The sequence below is a fragment of the Idiotropiscis lumnitzeri genome, chromosome 15, assembly GCF_059441095.1.
Source record: "Idiotropiscis lumnitzeri isolate Australia: NSW breed Sydney's pygmy pipehorse chromosome 15, RoL_Ilum_1.0, whole genome shotgun sequence".
Taxonomy (NCBI): Eukaryota; Metazoa; Chordata; class Actinopteri; order Syngnathiformes; family Syngnathidae; genus Idiotropiscis; species Idiotropiscis lumnitzeri.
Window position 1 is genome coordinate 8,535,883 of NC_142405.1, and position 23,599 is coordinate 8,559,481.

At 39.5% G+C, this 23,599-nt stretch overlaps 2 protein-coding genes across 2 annotated transcripts; both read right to left on the reverse strand.

The window, feature by feature from the left end:
- Positions 1 to 4,230: 4,230 nt before the first annotated feature.
- coa3b (cytochrome C oxidase assembly factor 3b) lies at positions 4,231 to 5,157 on the reverse strand. The gene is made up of 2 exons (XM_088318051.1): positions 4,974 to 5,157; positions 4,231 to 4,653 (listed from the first exon to the last, which is right to left on the reverse strand). Exons 1-2 carry the CDS (start codon positions 5,140 to 5,142, stop codon positions 4,547 to 4,549), a joined length of 276 nt encoding a protein of 91 aa, XP_088174177.1. The 5' UTR covers positions 5,143 to 5,157; the 3' UTR covers positions 4,231 to 4,546.
- Positions 5,158 to 6,149: 992 nt separating this feature from the next.
- nags (N-acetylglutamate synthase) lies at positions 6,150 to 9,705 on the reverse strand. Its single transcript, XM_088317310.1, has 8 exons — positions 9,281 to 9,705; positions 8,373 to 8,653; positions 7,827 to 8,040; positions 7,566 to 7,746; positions 7,365 to 7,404; positions 7,155 to 7,286; positions 6,733 to 6,909; positions 6,150 to 6,571 (listed from the first exon to the last, which is right to left on the reverse strand). Exons 1-8 carry the CDS (start codon positions 9,641 to 9,643, stop codon positions 6,403 to 6,405), a joined length of 1,557 nt encoding a protein of 518 aa, XP_088173436.1. The 5' UTR covers positions 9,644 to 9,705; the 3' UTR covers positions 6,150 to 6,402.
- Positions 9,706 to 23,599: the final 13,894 nt, after the last annotated feature.

A 23,599-nucleotide genomic window follows, 5' to 3' on the forward strand; every position in this document is an offset into this window, starting at 1 on the left:
ACACAGAAGCTAACGCATGTGATGTAACCATTTTTTGACGTATGGTGACATTATGGACAGTGTGAGACTTGATTAAACAGTATCGTGTTGCATTGACAATCGGCCAGTTTGTTGGTAACAGAGTCCAAGGTTTTCCTATTAAAAGGTGAATTACATTTTCCTTTCTTCTAAATACACAAAGGAAAGATTCATTCCGACGCACTTGGTACACACAACAAATCAACGGTTTAAGGGGCAGGTTTTGTCTCATACAAATGAGCCACTGCTCACCCCACCCCTCTGTACTAAGGGGTCAAATTTGAGTAGAACATATGTTACCATGACGACTAGCATCAAAGCCAAAGTGTCAAATAGGCATGAACTTGAAAACAAACAAAAAAACCCCAAAACAAAACAAAAAAAAACATCCAGCCGGGACGTTAAAATCACCTTTCCCATATCGTAAATATTTATAATAAAATAAAAATTGGTTGGTGTATATGTTACTAATTACTCATTTGGCATTTTAATGAAACCTTTTTGCCTTCAAACGTCACTCTTTGCGCTAAACGGTGAATATTGCTACTGAACATTGCATTTGCTCGTGGCTCCAAGATGCTAGCGTCCGGAAAATGGCTCCTTCTTATCCAATGGAAAGCTCACTTGGTGCAATCGCCTTCAGCAAAAAAGTGTCAAGGCCCAACATGATTTAAGTCTGGATCCTGCAGTTATTTGTGGGTGGATCGCAGTAAAGTAGGTGGGCTCATCAAGATCTCAAGCTGGTGATTGGTTGAAGCACATAGAGGCTGCATCCTATTGGCTGCTGTGGTGTTGGGCCGCAGTCAGAGCGGCTGGAATTGTAGCTATGATGAGATCTGCAGAGGATGAAAACCCCAAAGTCACATAGACTTGTACTCGGAGAGTGTGTTGTGCTACGTTTCTAGTGTTAATCAGTGCGTCTAGCTCTTCTTCTCAACTGATTTTCCAAGTGTCACCATGACAGTGCAGATTTTGTGGCAATCAGAATGGGAGAGGTCACGCTTCAAGTCCATTTGAGGTTCTTTCTCTAAAATGAAGCACATTCCAAAACTGTTGCACATGTGAAGTTCTAGTTCTTGTTCTGTTTGCTGTCGCATGCTGAAGATTTATACTAAACACCATTGAGCATCTATCAGTCGTGCCTTCAAAAGCAGTTGAGCAGTTTGCATTGCCGTAAACAGGAAATAGAGCAGAAGAGCCTTTTAAACGCTTCTCGCTGCTGTGTTGGATCCCAAAAGGAGATAAAATGCGGCCCATTTTTCACAACAATTACATCAGCGACACTCTGTTCTTTTAAACAGAAAGTTGACTTCAATTGTTGGCAGATACAGATAGACCTCGATTTAAAGTCACAATGTTGTCAAATTGTTTCTTCTGTTCGTCTCAGATTCGAAGAGCCGATGCAACACCACATTTAACTCCCCAAAAATCTTCCTCTCAACGTTTTGCACGATGCGTCTATTTTTGGAGGAGCATGGATGCAGGTTCATGTTTTAGTTTGAGAGGAAACAATCGCCCGAGCGCCCTCTGGTGGCCAAACTAAATCATGCCCATTCCACAACCAGAACTCCCTTTCGCACACATAGGTCCTGCTGCTCATCCATTCCAATTAGCAAACCAGAATGACCACTTGACTTTGTGACGGCTCATTTTACTGCTTTAGTAATAAGACAAGATAATAGATTAGATGACAATTAAGAAGCACTTTAAGGACACGTGCTGATATGTGGTGTCAGTAAAGAAGGAGGGAAGGGCAACTGATGGCAGGGCTGTGGACACGGGGGTGTGGTTTAAAAAAGGGAGGAGTTAAGAAAATTGATGGCTCGTCTCCAAATTAAGCAAAACACTCCAAGCTGTAGCCAGATGTGCCATTTTGTTTTTTTTTTTTGGTGAAAAGTGAACTGTAACAAAATGGAGAGTCACTTTGATGAAGCCAGTAGAGTCGTATATATTATATATATTAGTGCCGTCAAGCGATGACATTTTTTAATGATAGCATAGATGTTTTTTCTGATTCAACAATTGGTACGCTGAGACTAAAAGGATTCTCTGCTGTTGATGCAGATTAGCAAGCAACAACATCAGCACACCAGATGTGTGTGTATGTGCATGCAATGGTTCCATGTTGGTATAATTGCGTGAAGAGGGTGGAGTTGAAGGAACTGGAAGACCGCTGAGTGGATGTGATTGGATGACGTTGCGAATCACTGAGGTGTGCTTTTGGCATTAAATATTCCTCTGCTGTGTTCATTCTTTCTATGGTTTTCCTCTCCCCGTTTTCTCTTGTCAGGCCTGCGTCGGGGAGCAGACTCAGTCGGCCCGCACACTCCTCCTCCATCTGTTCACTTTGAATGGAAAAAGCAGATATAAAAGGAGAAAAAGTAAAACAGTATACAGTTTACCTGCACTCTGTTTTAATTGGTTTATTGTTGAAAGTGTATGCAAAAATAGGGGAGTGGTTTTCATCAACAAAATCATTAAAAGGTGGAAAAGAGTCATGATGAAAATCTTTGCTCCACATGACAGCTGGTTAAAGCCATTGCTTAGGCTAATACAATTTTCCTTCTTTGCAGTTCCTCAAATCTTGATTCAGTTAAATGATAAGAGGGCAGCTCAGTACCATTAAATAGACATCACCTGTGGCAAAATGACTCAAACCCTGTCGAAGTACAGATTCAGATACTAAAAATAGATTCTCAACAAAAGGTACAAACTCTGAATTAAAGTTAAATACAAGATTAAATGACTATGTAGGTGATCCGCTCATTTGCGTGAAATTCAGGGCAGTCTAAGTGCACGCAGCATGTGAGGGCTTGACATTGCGGAAGCAAAAATAGACTCACTGGGGTGAGTGAGTGAGGCGCTCTAAAGTGGACATGCTCGAGGATAAACCAAAGCGAAAAGGCATTTTCACGGGGTAGACTCATGCCTCATGCCAAGGTGTATCACTGGTCACATTTTGGACTGGTCCAAAAAGTCAGGAAAATTCAAAAAGAAAAAAAAAACAGTTGCACATAACTGAGTACTACATTTTGCCATATGTTTTCAGCAACTTTGGAAACATTCATAACATATTTTGATACAAATTTCTCAAATCTCACTTAGCAGGGTCTTTGACAATATCCATCAATTCTCTTCAAATGACCGAGAAGTGATCAGTACAACATAATACTGACGCAAAAAGCTTCCTGAAAATCACCATAATTACAGTAACAAAGTATTTGTAATTTGGTCCTTTCCACTACAGGAATTGAACATTTGCATTTTTGCAAATGCTGACGTGTTGAATATTTTTTTTTTCGTTCTAATGTAAGTGTGAGCTGTGCCTGCGGATAGCTTTACCCTTCACATTTACTCTATGATCAGTGCAAAAAGAAAAACTCTTGTCATAATCCAGTGAGAGGAAAACGAACCAGTTGTCTTTGCACAATTGACTGGACTCCATGGAGCCACATAAGCACATCTGTTTGGGTGGAATTTAAATTTGGATCACTCAAGGAAAAGCGCACTCTAGTGGACTTCGAGAGGCAACGAGTTAGATTTTACACGTGGACGGATTTCTCCAGTCTTGCCAGGGTTGGAGGTTGGGGAAAGTTGGTGGCCGCCTTGCGGTGTGGTCAAGACGCTTAAGGGAAAGCTGAGCATGACGGGAGTTAGTTTGACCAATCAGGTCACTGGACTTCAACTTGACGTGTTTGTTGTTGGCCTCGATTATCTTAATTTCAGAGTGTCGTTGTCGCACATGGGCAGAAACACACATCATTCTCTCCTTTAAATATCAAAATTTGGCATGGGAGTGTCATTATATAACGCTCTAGCTCGTAGAACACCCAATCACCGTTCTTTGCTATTGGATCGTTGATGCGTCAATCGATTTCTGAGATCGTGTCGCCCCCAAGTGGACATTTTGGAAGTTACATGCGATATACCACGTTTTGGGAAAGCGAATGAATTATATGTATTCACAAGTGGTTGACAGATAGTTGAATGCTTCTCGGCGAAATCCAGTGATGTGGCTCAAATGTGGTTAGAGGCATATAAGTGAAAGATTGAAGAAGATTGAAATTCTTCATTCCCTTCTTTCTTACAAGTAAGCGTTATTTCTTCACCTTCCCCCAAAGCTAAGCCATGCATTGCCAGTGTTTTTGTGCTCCATCACAAAATAATGGCCCGATATTTCACAACACTATTTTATTCCATGATAAATATGTCAGTTAACAACATGCAAATGTTAATTGATACAATGTGGTGATAGCTACTCCATTGATGCTCATTAACTGTTTTATCAGATTCTAAATTTCATAAAATGAAAATATAGGAAGATTGAGTAATAACGCTGCACTAAGTGGTTTCTGACACGAATGTTCAATAATTGAGGCTTTCACTGGAACTGACATTTAACAGGTTTAAAGTTCTTGGCGCCTGGAAGCCATCAAACAGCATCATTAGCCATTAATGATGTCACCATACAATGACTGATGTCCTCCTTGACAAAAGAAAAGATCCCCGCGAATCAGTGAGTTCACATTCAAGAGTTGGCACCAGTCCGTGGACCTCTGATGATATGGCTCCTGGCTTCATCATCTATTTCATCCAGGATTCTTTCCTGTTTTACCGACAGGATGGTGTAACTAACTGGATGACTATTAGTTAAAGGAAATCACGTGAAGATTATGAGATCTGCAAATTCGAAATTTAAAGTTATCATAGAAAATACGTGGAACAATTCTGTGGATTTTCAAGCAGGGAAATATTGTTTCTTTCATAATAAAGCACATCTAAATTCAGATAAAATTTTAGTGTCTTTAAAAAGTTGTACATGTCATGTTTTTGGCTTTTCAGAGACTACTAAAATAAAGTATTTTCAAAGGTGGTGACAAGCGCTTTTCCAATACTGTCATTTGGGATTACATCACGACAGACTGGGAAGGGCAATTCGTCCACAGGAAGGATACACATGCTCACCACAAACGCGCCAATGCACAGGCCGGTCACAAGGTTCTTGCTGCGGATCCGCGTTGCGTTTTTCTTCCAGTAGTCAAGCTCTTGTCGGCGGCGAAGGAGCTGCTTCTCTGCCGCTGTCAACGTCCGACCCGCCGACTTCGCTGCGTCTCTCTCCGCCATGGTTCGTTTGGGTTATCGCGCATGTTGATGACGTTTACGAGTTTACACAATTATGATTCGCTGAAGGGGACAAGGCGACGGCAATTGGCTGTGCGAGAAAACAGACGTTGCGATTGGTTGTCTAGACGAGCAAGGCGGGAACATGTATTCTAGCGCCCCCTTTTGATAGATGAAAAGATTTAACTTTCCTAAATATTGTATTTGTGACGAGATGTAAAGTCGTCATGACAAGATTTAAAGTAGAAAGGAAGTGACCTGTAGTCAAAGTGATGAGATTAAACTCGTCACGGCAAATCCAAAAGCATTATAATGGGATTTAAATCGTTTTGATGAGATTTAATCCTGGTTAAAATCAAGCATTCAGTCATTGGTGTTCACAAAGTACTCGGTTGCTACGCCAAGATTCACACACTCTTATGGTAAGATGCCGTTTTTGTTATTTTACTATTTCAGTTTATTCTCAGGTCAAAACTCCTGTTTTCAATATTTTGCTTGCATGCATGCACTTTTACAGTTAAGTATTGATGCTACTTATTTTTGTGTTTGCAAGGGAGCTGTAATCGTTTTATCCGAAATTAATGTTAACCTGTCAGATCTACAATGGCGGAGTACTCAACAGATCTTGGGATGTTTTTGAGACGGCGAGGCGTCTCAGAAGACACAATTAGCTTGTTTGAGCAGCAGAAGGTATTGTTCTTAATTTAAGATGAATTTGCCACACTTTCAGCATCATTATGTATCTCTGAAATTGATCCCTTAAAAATCAGCATTATATTACTATGGGGGGAGCTCTCTAATCTCGTTGCACTCTTGAGTACAATGACAATAAAGGGATTTCTAATTCTAATTCTAATTCTTTCATTAATTGACAAAAAAAAAGTCTGATTACCTGTACAAAAATCATATGCTTTATACCAGGTGTTGGCAAACTACGGCCGGGGGGCCACATGCGGCCCGTTAAATGTTTTAATCCGGCCCGTTTAACTTGAAAAAATTTTGAATGAATAAACCTTGTTAATGTTTTATTTTCTAAATACTGTGGTGAGTGTCCAAGTAAGGCTAACATTGTAACTAGCACACCAGGCTAGTTGGCGAAAAGTCTTTCAGCAGGACCCCCAACCAGATTTCAGTTTGCTCATTGAAAAACTCGAAAACTTTTTAAAGCGAAAAGCCATTAACTCTGTTTTGATGGCAAAAATTTTGAGGCGAAAAGGAAACCACTTTGCAAACTAGATTAGATCATCCATTCGCAGACGTATTTCATGATGCTTTCAGTATTTGGCTTGGTGTGAGGGGGCACATTTGGAAAGAGTCAGGAAGATTCTTAGCATACTCCACGAGCTCATATGACTCTCGAATGTCTGTAAGGCCGCACCAGAACACGATCCATTCCCCGTTCGAAAAGCTGCCTTCACAATGCTTAAAGTACCTGCACGCACAAACACATTTATAACATATTAATAACAAATGGAACGTTGTGACAGCATGACATTTTCAACCATTTGTCTTTGAATAAAATATTCTAATATGAAACTAGAGCTGCATGAATATATAATTATATAATATATATATTTTTTTACGTTGTTTTACCAGGGATTAACTTTGTTGTTGATTTTGGACCTCCAGAAGAGTTTCCCCAGATCTTGTCTAATACACTCCCACATGATGTGGCCGGTGCCCTGGCCCTGCTCGGTGCTGCTCACCGCCAGTTTATCCAGATAGGGCGTGTTCGCCACTTCCATGGTGACAATGGCCGCAGCCGTGTAGCTGAACACAAACAAAGACTGAGATTTCTGTCTTGACACATGTTCTTCAATTGTGCTCATTTCCTTAAACAGATTAGGACTGCGTTCCACTACATGTTTAATTCCTGATTCTCATTATTATTTTGTTATCTTAATTATTATGGTGTCTGTGAAAAATTGGGTTTGTCTGCACTTAAATGTAGTTATTTCACACCAAACCATATTTTAAAGGCCCTCCAGCTTCACTCGTTCAATAGTAGCACTCACCCTTCCGAGAGATAGACCGAATGCAGCCGCCCTTTGAGAGACTCAATGTAATCTCGCTTGAGAGTTTTGTCAAACGTTTTGTTGATGAGAGCCAAAAGTCGATCCACATCAATCCCATCAAAGGAAGTGTACCTACCAAAATACACACAATGAGTCATAGAAAGTTGGATTTTTACAGCTAGACATGCATCTTATTAGCTTTATTTTTACCGATTTATGGGGTCTCTGTTTTTAAATAGTGATCCGGATCCTAAAATAGAAGGACATTGACACTCAGTCACAGTATACAGCAACTTAAAAGCGGTTACAGGAAGGAGTAACTAAAATAACCAAACCGAGTATGCATGTGTGCACTGTGCACGTGTTTGTTTAAAAAAAAAAAAAAAAAAAAATCAGTGAGCCTGCCGGCACCTTTGTGGCTGAACAGCTCTGTCAGCAGTGTGTCAGCAGACGTGATCACTGCCGAGGACTCTGTAGGCAGACGGTTAAGCAGTCTGGCTATGCCAGCCACTCTGTGACGCTCTGTTGCACTAAGCCAAGGTGCCACGGACAGATGAGGCAAGTCGCCCGGCAACGACACTGTAGCCAACACCTGTAAAACAAACATGAAGAAGTACGTCAGGGCTCGTAACATTTTCCACACCACAATAATTAAACCGTGCCTCGTCATGCCTTGTTTTGCTGGTTCCGCAGGCCTCCCATGTTGGTCAAGAACATGACTTTGTGAGGTTGCAAAGCATGAGAAATCGCCGCAGTGACTTCCATTGAGTCCAAAATGACACCGCGACCTTGCTCGTCCCTGCCCACCGGGCACACCAAAGGAATCATTCCACTGTTGAGACTCCACTGGAGGAGGCCGGTATCAACGGAAAGGGATGGGAGAGCACTGCAATGACAAAATGAGGCTTGACGAAATCACCATCCATCTTCTATACGACTTTTTCAAATTCTATGACTAAATCCACTTTCTCATCTCGTCTCGTCTGTCTGTCTATCCTCTGCAACTTCTCGATCTGTGCTCTGTCCTGTGTCGCTCTTTCAAGCTGATTCCAAGTCTTTACGATCCTCTTGATGTCATTATCGCCGCGGCGCCAGGTGTTTCTTGGCCATCCTCTTTTTCGTTTGCCTTGTGATGTTGTTGGCTAGCCGCTGGCCTTCTCTCCACACCAATTTCAATTTTTTTGGTGACAAATAGAAATGTCAGTTTTTTTTTCTCACCTGCTTCCACGTGAAGCTTTTTGCAGCCTTAGGAAGGCTTCGGCTGAGAAGAATGGCAGAACTGTTGCCGACTGTTGTTGCAAAGCCTCGGTCAGCAGTTGACTTTGCTCCACGAGTACCCTGGAATTCTGAGACTCCCCCACCGGTCGAGTGTCATCTGAATTGTCATATCGTGACATGCCCATCACCACTACAGGCTTCATGTCCATCCGCTGAAGGAATGAGAGCCCAAAAGCCAGACTGTGAACCAATTCCGTGCTCTCAAACACTGAACTGTCCACCTAGAAGAAAGAGGGCAGTTTTTAAATCATTTGGAAATAATTTAATATATTTTCATTTGATCATTTTTTTCAACAAAGTGTTAGTAATTTTTACTATACGCTTAGGCTTTGCACGATAGGCCCATACGTATTCAATGTCATCAATCCATTTTCTGAACCGCTTCCTCAGCCTTTTTACTGTCTCTAAAATGTCCCAAAATACCACAAGATCCGTTTAATAGGAAAATAATACATTGATGACAAGGAGGTATGTTGTAGTGATAGAGCTTGACTGAGGGACAAAGTTTATTGGGGAGGAGCTTAGTTTCGTGTGCCGGTGAATTTTTGTAGCAAGGGAATACTTTAATCACTCAAATATTTTGTACACAATCACCTGATTGTTGTTCGACGAATGTACAGGTAGGAGCACTAATTACATCTCATTAAGTTTGATCAAGGTTTGCACTGCTTGTGCAATTATGTATAATTCAAATAAAGCAGATTCAGTTCAAGTGTCACTCAAACAATCATCCCGTAATTGGCGCAACCTCATATCATCATGTCATTTTCTTTCATTTTGTCTGCATGTTCGCTGCTCTAATTGGATGATTAATACACAAGACACACGCCACGCGTACGAGAGCACACCTCCATAACGGCAAAAGGAGACGAAGTAGCTCTCTGGAATTGGGTGAGCCAGTATCGGGCTTCCCTGGGGTCTCCACCAACTTGGCTGAGAAAAGCCTTCACGTCGCGGTATATCACGTTGTGTTTGGGCCGACCTGAGGCGAACAAATGACGAGCCTCGGTATTTCCTGCCACTCCGGACGCGCTGGAGCTCGACGCACGCCGCGTGGGGCCCATCCCTCTCGGTTGCAAGCCTTTTGTCATTGCCAGGGGGGACGCTTTTGACAAAAATTTACCAGCCATGACTACCACCCGGTATCCGGACTGTGTTCTCTTACGTTGGTCGTGCGGTTTGGTGGTGGGAGACTTCCTGGGGCCGCCCATTGGCTAAGCGCCCGCGGACACACTTGGGGGCGGGGTTGAGGGGCGCTTTGTCCAAAAGAAGCCGACTAATAAAGACACTTTATTGTATGTCGGAGCTGAGTCAGCTCGCTATTGTCGTTTACTCCTCACGCGCGTTTCGAGAAAATCGCTCCTAAACGGGGTCCTCGATTTTCGTTACCGTCACGCGACGTTTCGAATGGCGCGCAACGAACACGTTTGCGCACAAAAAAGCGCGCTCATCTGCCTCTGTACTTGATGTATTTGATTTGGTTGTTTAATAATTATAGGTCTAGGTGTGTTTTGCAAACATATTAACTGTAATTGCAGTATCCACTAGGTTTGATGCCTTGCTTTAGGGCACCTCTCGGGTCTTCCACAACTATCCGGCGCCATTCCTGCAATAATTCCAACCTTAACTGAACTTGACTAACCCACACGGTGCCTTTGACCTCAACCCCTAGAGTTGAAACTGTAAGGTATTCTTTTAAAAGGATGGACATTAGCTCCTGTTGTTCACTTCTCGTTGGCCGTATTGATTACACGAGTTGTGAGGTGCAAATAAAAAAAATACAAATTCTATAGGTTCTATATTCCATAAGTACTTTGATACATTGTGTTTCCCACTCTTACTTCCCTATCGCTGTCTGTCATCTCACATCTGCCCTTGAGACATTCCCATATGGCCGTGCACGCTCACGCGCATGCACACACAAGAATAATCTGCAGGAAGTCATTAGGGCCTACGGGATCAAAGAACTTTTTTTTTTTTTTTTGCTACAAAAGGCAAACATTCTGTCTGCTATTCCGGAACATATATAACTTTGTTTATCTCTCATTACACAACTGACTGTGACATTACTACTGCAGCATTCCAATATGATTTTTATGATTAAAGGATACTGTTGCTTTTTAGATATAAAAACGTTTTAGATGTGTCATTTATGTCAAATTGCTTTCATAAAGTTTGTCGTTGTTCCTACAACACAACTCTAGCTCGCGATCTAAATTTGTTTTTTGAAAAAAAAAAACCCAAGTGTCTAAGTGATCTGTAGAGGGCAGTAGACACCTTTCGGCTCATGAGGTGATTATGGGTCTTGGCTTGCTTTTTGCTTTTCAAAAATGCGTACGGTCCGACAGAGGCGACAACAGCCCAAGTAGGGGTACATATATTTTTGTTTAAAATGGAAATATTAATTCACTACCATTTCCAGGTCTAGAAGCCAAAAAATAAATTATTTTTTACCTGGGGTGGCAGTGAATGAGTTGATCAAATTAAATAAATAAATAAAGACAGGCCCAAAAAAATAAAGACAGGCCAAAGCCAAATGTAGGAAATATTTTTTTTGTCTGTCAGTATACACAATACCGGTTTTAATAAGTTGGCATAACAAAAAAAAACTTCACTTCACTCTCTCAAGAAAAATAATATTACATTAGTACAATACACACGAACTTAACAAACGGTATTCTCTACTTAAATATTCCCATGTTCTGTACGTTTTTTGTTTTGTACGTACAACAGCAGGTTCTTTGAGTTTACCACCACAGTGATGAGCTATTGTACTTTTAATGACACCACATGAGCTTTTTTTTTTGCTTTTTTTTTTTTTATAAGCGAGTGTATGTAAGGCAGTATGTGTGCAATGGCTGTTTTGGATCTTGTTGATGTTCCTGTTTGTAACGTCCAATTTCATTTTTAAAATTAAAAACAGCAGCTCATTCCTTCATCTTTTTCACCTTTTGACTTGCAGGCAAGCGAGAGGACTTTGGAAGTATCACCAGTCAATGGTATGGTGTCTGAACACATTCCAAACAAAATGCGGCATTACAGTTTTTCTGGATTGATTGTTGCGGAGCAAGTTAGTTTTGCTCAAGGGACTCATGCAGACATAAATTTAACTCACGTAAAAAGCAAGAATGAAATCGATGACATATTGTGCATACCAATAGCTTGACAGGTTCACGCTTGCATTTCATGCTTTCGCTTGCTTAAATGTTAAAAGCGTTTATGTGAGCATTTATTGTGAAAATGAATGAAACAAAATACTTACCATTTTTCATAATTATGAACTTCAGTTATTATTACAGTATCAGGTGACGATCTCCTGAGAGGGATGGTTAAATCATCCAGAAGCCTACATGCTCAGCACTGGCACCTTTCTCTAGGCAGTGACTCATACGAAAGAGAGTTGTAGCACACCAGTCTCTGGCATCATACACACTTGAAGAAAATGTTGTTTATCTGCAGTATTGTCAGTGATAAGAAAACCGGGAAAAAATACAGAATTCACATTATCATTTACACAACCGAACTCAAATAGTTACTAAGACCACTTGAAGAGCTTGTGAAATCTGCACGTTGGTTCATCCCAGCTCGAATGGGAACGCGGCACAGACCAAAGACACAGACTGGTTTAAATGTGGCGGCAGGCAGCATGAAACGAACATGAAAAATTGAAGATTGTCAAAGCAGTGTGAATCCAAATTGAACCAGGACTTAATGTGATTTTAAATGTGTATCAGTCCGAACGAGAAGATCAAAAGATGCAAAAGATGTGTAGGCATAGCCCAAGGTGACAATGATCATCAAAGAAGTCTGCTGGAATTACTCTTGATCTATTTAGCAAAATACAATTTTTATGATTTGTCATCAAAGCGAAGGCAGAGAACATGCTTTGTTGTTTCTACATTTGAATTTGACAGCAGTTAACAACTTTTTAAGAACAGCTAAGTATGCGATGATTTAACTTTCTAGTTAGAGGTTTTAATAGAGGCAAGAGTTCCTTGGATTCATTTACAAGCATTTCACAAGGGAAAATTCTGATTTGAAATTCAGAACTCCGAGCGAAAAAAAAAGACATCAGTCTTAAAAGGTTACACTGTGGTTTTCTTTTCTTACTCTGAAGCTTATACTTCCTGAATCAAAGCACCAGCGACATTTCAGCAGGAAGCAAAGGAGCAGCAGAAGGACGGAGGAAAAACACCCCATTTTTTTTTTCTGTGCTCAGATCTTCAGTTTCTGAGCAGCAATTACAGGAAGTGTTACCAGATGCTTTTTGACACTGACAGAGCAAAATGTAAACAAATCTGCACAAAGTCTGTCTTTCAGTTGTTTTTTTTGGGGGGGGGGGGGTTTCACAGTGAAAAGTTTTGATTCAAATTTTAAATAATCAAATAATCACTCAAAGGGAATAAAACCGAAAGTCTGCCTGGGTATTTGAGAATTGCTGGCTTGTTTTTTTTGATGATTTTATCTTCTTCCTCTGACTCTTTGCTTTCTCAAATTAGTTTGGCTGGAAAAAAAAACTAACAAATATAACATTACAGTCCAATGTTCCTTTTTTTAGATGCAGTGTTAATGTTGAAAAATTGCATATTGCCACAGTGATTTGCAAAAAAAAAAAAATTTAGTCCGTCTATTACAGAAAAAAAAGACAACCTATCCATGGAATCAAGCCAACATATTTCTTGGAATATAATTACTTTTTAATATTGACAAACATGTTTTTAAATATTTGTATCTCATTCCTAATAGGAAGCAGGTGACAAATATGATGAAAAGAACAGAAATATTTGTGATTTAATTTTACGCCAATGAAATACATGTCACAATGTACTGTACCTACCTAAATCTAATTGCAGGTTGAGGCTGCATATTAAAAAGCAAGATAGTATTCAGTATCAAACTTTGACTGGGTTTAAGCTTGAAGGTGTCAACAAGAAAGTTAATTACAGTATTTGTACATTCAATAATAGGTGTGTCAGTGATGACTAAACTAATGAATGTAACAATAGAAACTGTGTGAACTGTGTGGGAAAAAAAAAAGCCGTGCTCAGTGATGCTCCTCTTAAGTGACGGAGAATGACAATGCAGGACATGATGAGCAGGTTTTGCAAAAAAGTTTAAAGCGGAGTAGATGTGGACAACATATATATATAAAAATATTATTTTAGAAAAAAAGCGGAGTAGATGTGGACAACATATACATATATATATATATATATATATATATATTATTTTAGAAAAAAAGTCAATCTATCAAATGCATGTAACAGCATGATACTGCATAATAAAATCTGAAAATTAAGACAGTGAAAAAAGGGTCAATCACTAATAACATTTCCATCCGTATCGTCTGATAGTGGCCATTTGAATATAAGCAGTTCTGAAAATTAATGAATGCACATTACAGTTTTTAATAACTTTTTTTTATCTTAAAAAAATCTTTAAATTACCAATCCTAACAATATTAATTATCATAATAATCTGTATTTAATATTTAATAACACCTTTCAAGGAATCCGTCATGTAATAAAAAAAATCATCCAATTATGCTAATTGTCTAGTTGAGATAATTTTTATTTATTTATTTATTTTTTTTGCAAACCAACATATAGACTCAGTAAAATTCAATATATTAATCATGGGAAAATAATCACAATTGGAGAACATATTGTAAAAAGACTTTTTTACTGGATCCATTCAGTTCTCCTATCCTGTCCACAATATTCCAGCTGAGCTGCAACCTTTGCCAGCTGACAAGGGCAAGATCACATGCATAATCACATCTGGCACACATTGGCATAGACACACGTTGACACCAAGGAACCATTTTTTTTTAAAGCACAAGGTGTGGCTACTGATGATAAGTTAGCTGTACATCCTTTGTTTGAACTAATTGAAAAATTGAAGAAGATCGAGCATAGTCACTGCCATATATAATTATATTATTAAAACCATTCTAAACCATTAGCACTTGATTTGATATGGATATATTGGATTGTGATCCAAATTTTGCCTGGAGTAATGTATGGTTGAATATGATGTTATCTGTCACCAGTTTTTTCGTGATAAATTTGTGTACAGAACTTACTTCACCTCGCAAGCTACATCGAATGAAGATTCTGGATAGCCCCTCATGCACATTCTGCTCATCGGATAAACCTTGGACCTTGTTTCATATGTTTTGGGAATGCAAACCTGTTGTGAATTTTTGGCAGCAGGTTGCGTCTCACTTGTCATTATTAATAGCACAGACTTTTCCTTTAAATCCTCAAATGTTTATTTGTGAAGTTTAACTGCAGTTAATATATCGCAATGTAAAATAACGATTTCTATTTGTGGGTTTATCCACATACACTTGGTGTTTGTAATTGGTATTTACAATTTTATTGATATCATTTATGTTTACTTTTGAGGATTTTAACCATGATCATTGGTTGAGGTTTTTGCTCACGTGCATTCAATCCAAATAAAATGTGCAATTTAAAGGCGATTTAACAAGTCAACCGTTTATTTGATACAAAAACCAGACCACTTATTTCCAAATTGGTGCATTTATATTGTTCAGGTGTAATTGCCTAATCAACAGGTCAGATTCCAAACTAATTCTGGCATATTCACTTCATATGCTTTCATTAGAAAGCAATCCAAACATGCTCGGATCAAAATATTAGTGACAAACGTAACTACAGTTAACATATACCTAAAGACGTAAAGAAAAATTAAATCCCAAACACTTCTCATTTTAACTGGTCATCTAATGACTGCATGCATCTTTTCTCCTTAAATGTTGCGTCAGAAAGATTCCAGGACTGGTGTCACAAAAGATATATTTTAAGCACCAATTCCAAACTACTGGTTTTCCCGTCCAATATGTGCCACGTGATCATCCAAGCCTACAAAGAGAGCTTCAGCATGAAAACACACCTGTGCACAATACCCTGAGCATCTGACAGTTCCTTGCCAAAAAGAAGGCCATGCTGGAGGAACCTCTCTACTCACCCAACCTGTCTTCCTATGACTTTTTTTTTCTCTATTGTCCAATTTCAAAGGTGTCATCAAAGAGAGCCGTTTATAAGACAAAGACAACACCAGGATGAGGCCAGAAGAATTATTCCAGGAGTGCACGAAGACTGTGAACCCATGTTCCCTTTGCAATATTTCTCAGAGTATGTTTGCTGGAACAAACAGCATATCCTCACTTTTTAATTTTTGGTGTTTAGTTCTCCTTTACAAAGAAAACATCTATGCGATCATTGACATAATTTGCTTTTGACTTTTTGGACAATCCAGTCAATCGGCATATGGCTGCAATTGACCAACAGTGCTGGTGGATGAATGGCAGCCGACCAGCCGCGGGTGTAATTATCTGCCCAGCCGCTTTACGTAGCCATAAATAGCAGTTTTGTTTGCACTCCAAATAAACAGTCATTTCAGCCGGCTAACATTTGACCTTTGACACCAGACCCTATACCAGCAAGAACAAAGGTTAGCCATCTTGGATTCAGGGGCTAAAAATAGCAGCGCCTTGAACCTGAACCAATGAAAGGTTTACTTTTTAAACCATGAAGTGATTAATTAATTAATTAATTGTAGAAACTGACAACTTACAACATAGTAATAACATTACTACTACTAATAATAATAAAACCATGATTAAAAAAATACATGTTGTTGTGACTGAGGACATCATTTTTTTATTTTTTATTTTTTTTTGTGCATTTTCTTCGACAGTAACTCCCCTTATGTTTTGAAGTGCCAATTGACCACCTGTTCACCCACCTCAACTCCCGCTTTTGTCGCACACAAAAGAGTTAATGACCCTGACCTGTGATTACGATAGCCTGTGGGGTTCACCTGCAGATCCGGCTCAAACTTGCACCCACAGCGGATGCAGAGGCTGCAAGACCATTGACCTATGTAATAACACACACATCCAGATGTGGCGTCAGCCCATAGGCGCACATCAGCCCAACACATGTGATACATTTGTATCACTTACAAACCTACGCAAGAAATAGAAAGGCGAAAACGGTTGCAAGTATCGTGACGTTTTTAATTACAGCTCAGCAATTAGTGAAGTTGATCTTTGTAGAACCGGTTCTTACTAAAACTAGAGCTGCGAGTCTCAAATCATTTGATCTCTTTCGAGCTTTTAGCCTAAGGCAAAAATAAGCAGTAGGCAGGGCGTGCCCACTCTCTTCATTTTCTCCCAAACTTCCCATTATTATATTATTGTTGAATCATTCATTCAGTTTTTTTTCCCCGCACAAGGGAACAGTCCAAGATCCTCATTTGTATGCTATTAAAGTTAGAAAACTGCCTGTGCATTAATTAATTAACATCATTTAGGATGCAAAGTTTCAGACACATACACAGTCTCGGAAAATTCATATACGAAAGACTCCAACCAAAGTGATCAACTCTTCTCCTACCTAACCCAAATTACATGCGCCATTTTCATTGTTTTCACCGAAAAGCTCTAAATCAGATCATAACTCACTCCACTCACCTCAGGACAGATATTACAGAGAAAGTCAACGAGTTAAGGAAGCTATGGTGACAATCTCATTCCCCTGCTTAGCAATTATCAACCATTCCATCCTGCACAGAGGCTCATTATTTCCAGGCCCGCGAGGACATTTGGAAACAGTTGAAAGGGGCCCATTCAACTTTGTTGTTGTTTATATTATTGTCTGTGTTGAGAGCAGCCAATTAGCACACACTCGACTTTTGATTCCCACCACCTGCATTGCCTTGTCACGCGCCCTTCATTCACATTCTTGGTGAAGTTTTGAAAGTTGAATTCTGTCTGTAGGAAATGTTTCATTATTTGTTTGTATTAGTATAGTAATATTAATAGTGAAACATAAACTGATGGGAATGTCACTTTAACCCAGGTGTGGGCAAACTACGGCCCGGGGGCCATATGCGGCCCGTTAAACGCTTTAATCCGGCCCGCCAAACTTGAAAATAATTAAATAAATAAATCTTGTCAATGTTTTATTTCCTAAATACTGTGGTATATTTTGTTGCAATGCTTTTGTTCACTTTCATTGAAATTAAATGTATTTTTTTTTTATCCAATGAGGTGAGGTTACCAAAACACTCCATCTATCTGCTCGGCTTTAACCTCTGAGAAACTAATCTGGTCGTTATTGTATATATGCGAGTGTAAGATTTGTGATTGAAATATTATCGTATGTGAATTTAATATACAATGATGTTTCCCAATAAATGAAGTCTTGGGATTTTTTTTTTATAAAGTTGGACTCATATTGTTGAGGTCATGAGATTGTTTGGGGTTGATTATAGTTAAAAATCTATTTGCAGCCTGGATACAGAGAGGTCATCATCACACTGGATGGAGTCTTGGAGTTCTCAGAACTCTCCAATAATGCAACAAATTTGCTTGATTTGCTGCAAGTCACATTTTTAATATTAGTTGCTTGACACCATAGAAAAGTCACCAAGTTAGCAGCTGGGATACTCTCCAACTCACACACGACCCCTACTGAGGATGAACAATACAGAAAATGGACGTATGGACAGACACAGATACCACTGGAAGTAAGTCCGTTTTTTGAAAGATTTCTACCAAACCAGTTGGCTAGCCTAGCGTATCCACCGAAGGTTTCACAGCCTCTTTTATGAGAGGAAGTGACAGTTTCCCGCAAGCTCTTTCCACTGATGGTTTGCCAAGAATTAACACACACATCAGGTATGAATTTGATACTTTGTGAGGAGCAAACTGTTCTCGCAGCCGACATGGCCTCTACCTTCTTAAACACAGTTTACTGAGGATGATATCTTTACGCTGATTGTACAATATTGGCTCCGACTGTGTAGAGGAACATCTCATATTGACAACGGGGCAAGGCGGGAGGAGGTAGAAATATTTTGGGGAAACAAAATTACTTTGTCCTTATTTCATGGAGACGTTCATGTTTTTCATGAACATAATGCTTGTGTTCTCATTTGCAGTATTTATCCTTTTTCTTTTTTTTTTTTTTAATCGACATATTGGTTGTCTGAAATCTCCCAAGTCGAACGCCCTCCAGATTCACGCAATTTGGAGCGCGACCAAAAGTCAAACAAATATAACCAACCACGCATGACGCCTCGGCATTTGCCAGAGAACACACATTATGAGCCGTCAATACGTCTGCATTACGATAATTTGTAGTTAAGTGTTAATTGGGATAATTGTTACCTCATCGGAATGTGTTGAAGAAAAGTAACGGATACTCTTGACAAATCATTACACTCCAATGCAATTTAATGAATGACAAAAGGAATCTCAATAAGCGACCGAGAATGGACCAAATTCACGAAAGATACTCGAAGATATCATTGAAATCCTCCAAATAAACGAATATTTTAACATCAGCCAAAAACATGCACTAAAACTTGAGAGCCCCTAATCTCAAAAGTGCCATCAACCTCGCATGAGTTGAAAAATATGCAAAAGGAATCTGAGAGGACGTGCCCTTCCCTCCTGTCACATGGAATTGTGAGCATAAAGCTTTTTTTTATTGACGTGATTGAGGCTGTTTATTCAAACAACGTGTTAAAGATATACCATCACAATCTGACAAGTTTGAGACAAAGTTTAACTTGTTAATTATCTTGATAATTACCATTACCCTAATCGTCGGAGCTTACTACCCTCACGTACTGTCGTATATAATTTGAATGAGCTTGTATAATGCTCTTTGTTGGCTCCGCAAGAAAAAGTAAACCCCCCCCCGAAACCTTGTCGAGCTCTAAAATGATTTCAACGTTGCACTAAATGTGTGTTGAGCTATGTTTTTACTGACATCCTTCCTCAAAACGGGCGTCCATCGGTAACAATTGATGAACCTTCCGTCAGTATTGGCGGAATGCCCACCGTTTGAAAATGGAGAGACAGACTCAGATTCATCGAAATCAGACTAAGAAAATTCCTCGTTAAATTGGCCAAATCGGCTTTCATTGCTTTCAATGCTCCACTTCTTATGGCCGAGCGCGTTAGCTGCCATGGCATCTCGACAAATAGGTTCCACAGGCCGTCTTATAGAATAGAAAAATGCATTTACTGATAAACAGGATGTGAATGCACGCTCAGCAACCTCAAAACTTTAAAGCAAACACAAAAATCGGCAACCCCAATATGTTAAAAAATAAGCGAAAAAAATGAACCTTGCAAGTTGTCGCAAGACATTCTTTCACCTGAACATGCAAGAAAAACAAGCCTGGGAAAGTGCGCATGCTTGCATTCAATATTGGGATTCCAACGTCAAGTCATTATTAAAACGTCATGCAAAGCCTGAAGGCATTGGCAGAAATAGGACTGCTACTTCCTTAACCTTTTTATGTTGCCTATCCTCAATTGAAGAATATTTTTAAAACACATTTATGTGATGTACTTCCACGTTGATTCCAAAGGACTATTCAAGTCAACGTAACTTTATTTATAGAGCTCTGAAAACATTACAAAACTTTACCTTAGCCACAGCCGCCTAAAATGGAAGAAAAACTAATTTAGCAACATCGCCAAGTTCGAGACTGTTGGCTTTCAATAAGGGGGCGGAGGGTCAAAATCAGCAGGATATACAGGGTGTCCCAAAATAATGTATACACTCTAAAAATATTCATAGTTATTAATACGTTTTTCCTATTTCAGATTTTTCTAACCCTTGATAATGGAGGATACTCAACTAACATTCCAGCATAAGAAATGTATTTTAAAAACATTCTGGAAATATGAGAATAACGCTGAAGTACAAAGACGCTTCACAAGAGAGTTCCACAGAAACGTCACTATTTCACGCATCTTAGATAACTTTGAGGAGCATGGAAGCACCCGGTGTATGCGAAAGGGTCATTCTGGACGGCACAGATCATCAACAAGCCCAGCAAGAGAGCAAGAAGTTATTGATAATGTTCAAAATTCTCAGAGAAAATCGGTTCGGCAAATTTCACGTGAAACAGGTATTCCCAAATCTAGCGTTCATCGCATTTTGAAGCGTGCTCAGTGGAAGAGTTTTATTCCGGCGCTTGTTCACGCTCTCAATGAAGAATGTGCTCAAATACCAATTGGAAATGTTGCTGGACATTTGTAGGTCCATTTCTTCAAGATATGAAAAGTGTATTGAGTTTGAGCATTTGATGTAAACTCATAATTATGAATATTCTGTTATTGACCCCAAGTAGTTCGTATCTTATTAAAGGTTGATTTCCTAAGGTTTTTTGTATATTTTAGTCTCAGATTCATTCTATATGTATTCTTTCTCTTGTATCACTCTATTTCAAAAGTCAAAATCCATCAATTAAATAAGTTATAACGATTCAAAGAGTGTATACATTATTTTGGGACACCCGTATTTGCAACATTGTGGGCCGTCAATGGAGGGAACTTAGACGACTCTTGGCCAATCGAAGCGGTTCGTCTCATACCCGGTTGAAACCAAAACAGTCCTTGACAATCCCAAAGCAGAAATTGACTCGGGGTCTGGCGCTCGTAAAGTGCGTTTAAACGTATAAATTGCAAGATCTACCCTTGCGGATTGATGTGGTCGGCTTGGAATATGGACAATTGAGGACCACCTCGCACCCCACCCCACCCATCTGCCACAGTGGCAGGTGAGGCAAAAAAAAGTCAATGTCAAGCCCTGCATCCGACATATAAGTACGTCAAACAAACAAAAGAAAACAACTCTATCCCTTCCCTACCCGCCATCTCCTACACACGCAAGAACTAAAGAAAGTTTGACGCCAGACTGTCTGCAGTCGGCTAAGTAGTATTGTTATTAACTGCGTTGTGAATAGAGACAGCAGTATATCCACTCCTCTTCGGCTCCTGCAGGGCTTGCTTTTGTTGTGCGCTTCATAATGCCACGGCATAATTATAGTCTTTACGAGACTTACCCTCCGCCTAGCCTTACCTCACCAAAGGTGCATACTGGCACGACTCGAGTGCAAGTTCGTCACTAGCAGATCGCGTCACGGAGTATAAGGCAGAGATGTCAAACTCCATTTTTGTTCCGGACCATATAGTGGTCATGGGTTCTAAAATATGACAGAGGGGCCGGACTGGGAGCAGATGGATGGAGTGTTTTGGTCACCTCACCTCATCGGAGAAAAAAAAAAATTAAATTTTAATGAAAGTGAACATTACAGGTCTTTGAAAAACCACAGTATTTATAAAATTAAACATTAACGAGGTTTATTCATTTTAGACATTTTTAAGGCACTTTATTGTTGTGTCATATTTTGATTTGATTTGATTGTTTGTCATCATTATTTATTTTGTAGCAATTTCCACATTCCGTCTTTCACTACTTGACTTCATGTAAAACAGTCGGTATAGCTGGTAATTGGCTATTGTTAACAGAGCGCTTATACATGTGTACTAGAGTGTCGCTACTTACTACTTATTAAGTCGCACAAACAAATGGCTAATCCTATGCGCACGTCATCTTTCACCAACTCCATGGCACGCTTATTGCTTTTTTTTGTTTCGATATTTTTCCTTCAGCATTTCTGCATTCCCATGCAATTTCTCCAGAAATTAGTTTACATATGAAGTTTGGTTGTAGGGGGTTGGCATGAACTGCATGTTCCACCCCCCCCCCAAAAAAAAAATATATATATTTTGGCGAGCCAGGATGACTGTGTGGACCAGTAACACCTCGATTGAATTAAACTTCAGGGTCACTGCTAGAACCTCTGGGTAGCCAATACAGGCAAAACAAAAGGGGTCCAAACATTGTACCTTGAAGGACGCCATATGTGATGGCCATTCAATAAAGCGTGCTTTGAGCCACTTTGTGATTGAGCTTAACACCCCTGGCCTAAGATAACCTCAAGAAGAAAAAAAAACAAACAACAACCATGCATGATTATCCCTCTCACACCAAAAAGATGTCACAATGCAGTCAGGCAGGTAACGTTCTCCTTGCATTCGCCAAACCCACGCCCGTCCATCACACTGCCAAATTGCGAAACGGGATTCAACATCCCACAGCACGTTTTCACGACTCCAGCCACCACTACTCATATCCGGTGCTTCACGTTGCTCAGGAAGTCTCGCTCCTTGGAACCATCTTGGACCAGTGAACGTCTTCATTGAAACAAAGACTGAGCGCCAGATGCCACCCAGCGTTTTTTTTTTTTTATTTCCAATTATTAAAATGATGGCACATACAAAGCAAAAGCTCTTCCAAAAAGCAGTTCCAAATTTTCAATTTTTTTTTGAATATGCTAAACCCAGTTCTCGAAATGATCAGAAGACAATCTTGAAGTCTAAAGTCACATTTTGCCATTTGAAAACAATGCCTTTCAAAAGGCCACATGACTCATGAGCCTGGCAAAATACCACAGCAGTTAATTGTTCCCACTTCAATCAGGAAGTAAGCATTTTGAAAACAGGTGGGCATTTTTTTGCAGAAGAGAGGAAGCGGAAAAGAGAAGGTGCGGAAAAAAACTGTGAGGATGAGTGCGAGTCAGATTTTTTTGCGGGATTTATGAGGTATTTTGCAGTTTTAATATTAGTTTTGATTTGTGCTATGTATTCTGATGACCCCTAACCCCCCCCCCCAAAAAAAAAAAAGATAAATTGTTTGTTTTTGCACTTAGGGTAAAAAAAACACAAATTTAGAAACGTGTGTTTTTTGCAAGTCTAAATCTCATCCCAATGTCGTTGATTTCACAACATAACACACCTGACCACCTGACATCATCGCCACTCCTTCTCCTTTCCCCTCAAACTGAAATTAGTTTTGGAATGACATTTAAAAGTCTGTTGCATCACTCCACGGTCCTGCCAGCTTCGGTTTTCACCTTTGCCCACTTGTGTGACAAAAGTCAAAACTGAGAGAAACAGGATGACTTTGCCACTAAATCCAAGCACTGTCACAGCAAGGAAGGAGGGTGTGTCTCATCGTCAGTAAAGAGAAGAATGTTGGAAGCAGATGAAAGCAAGGGCGCTGCCTTGGATGTGCAATAGTTCTGCTTGCATCAGCCTGGTATAAAAATAATAATAATAATAATGATAATAATAATAATACATTTATTAATTTGACTTATAGATTGCTTGTCAACACAAATGTAACATGTTTTACAATCTTAGAACAAGTAAACAATAAAAAAAAATAAGAGGGCTGTCAAAATTAAAGTGACTGAATTTAACT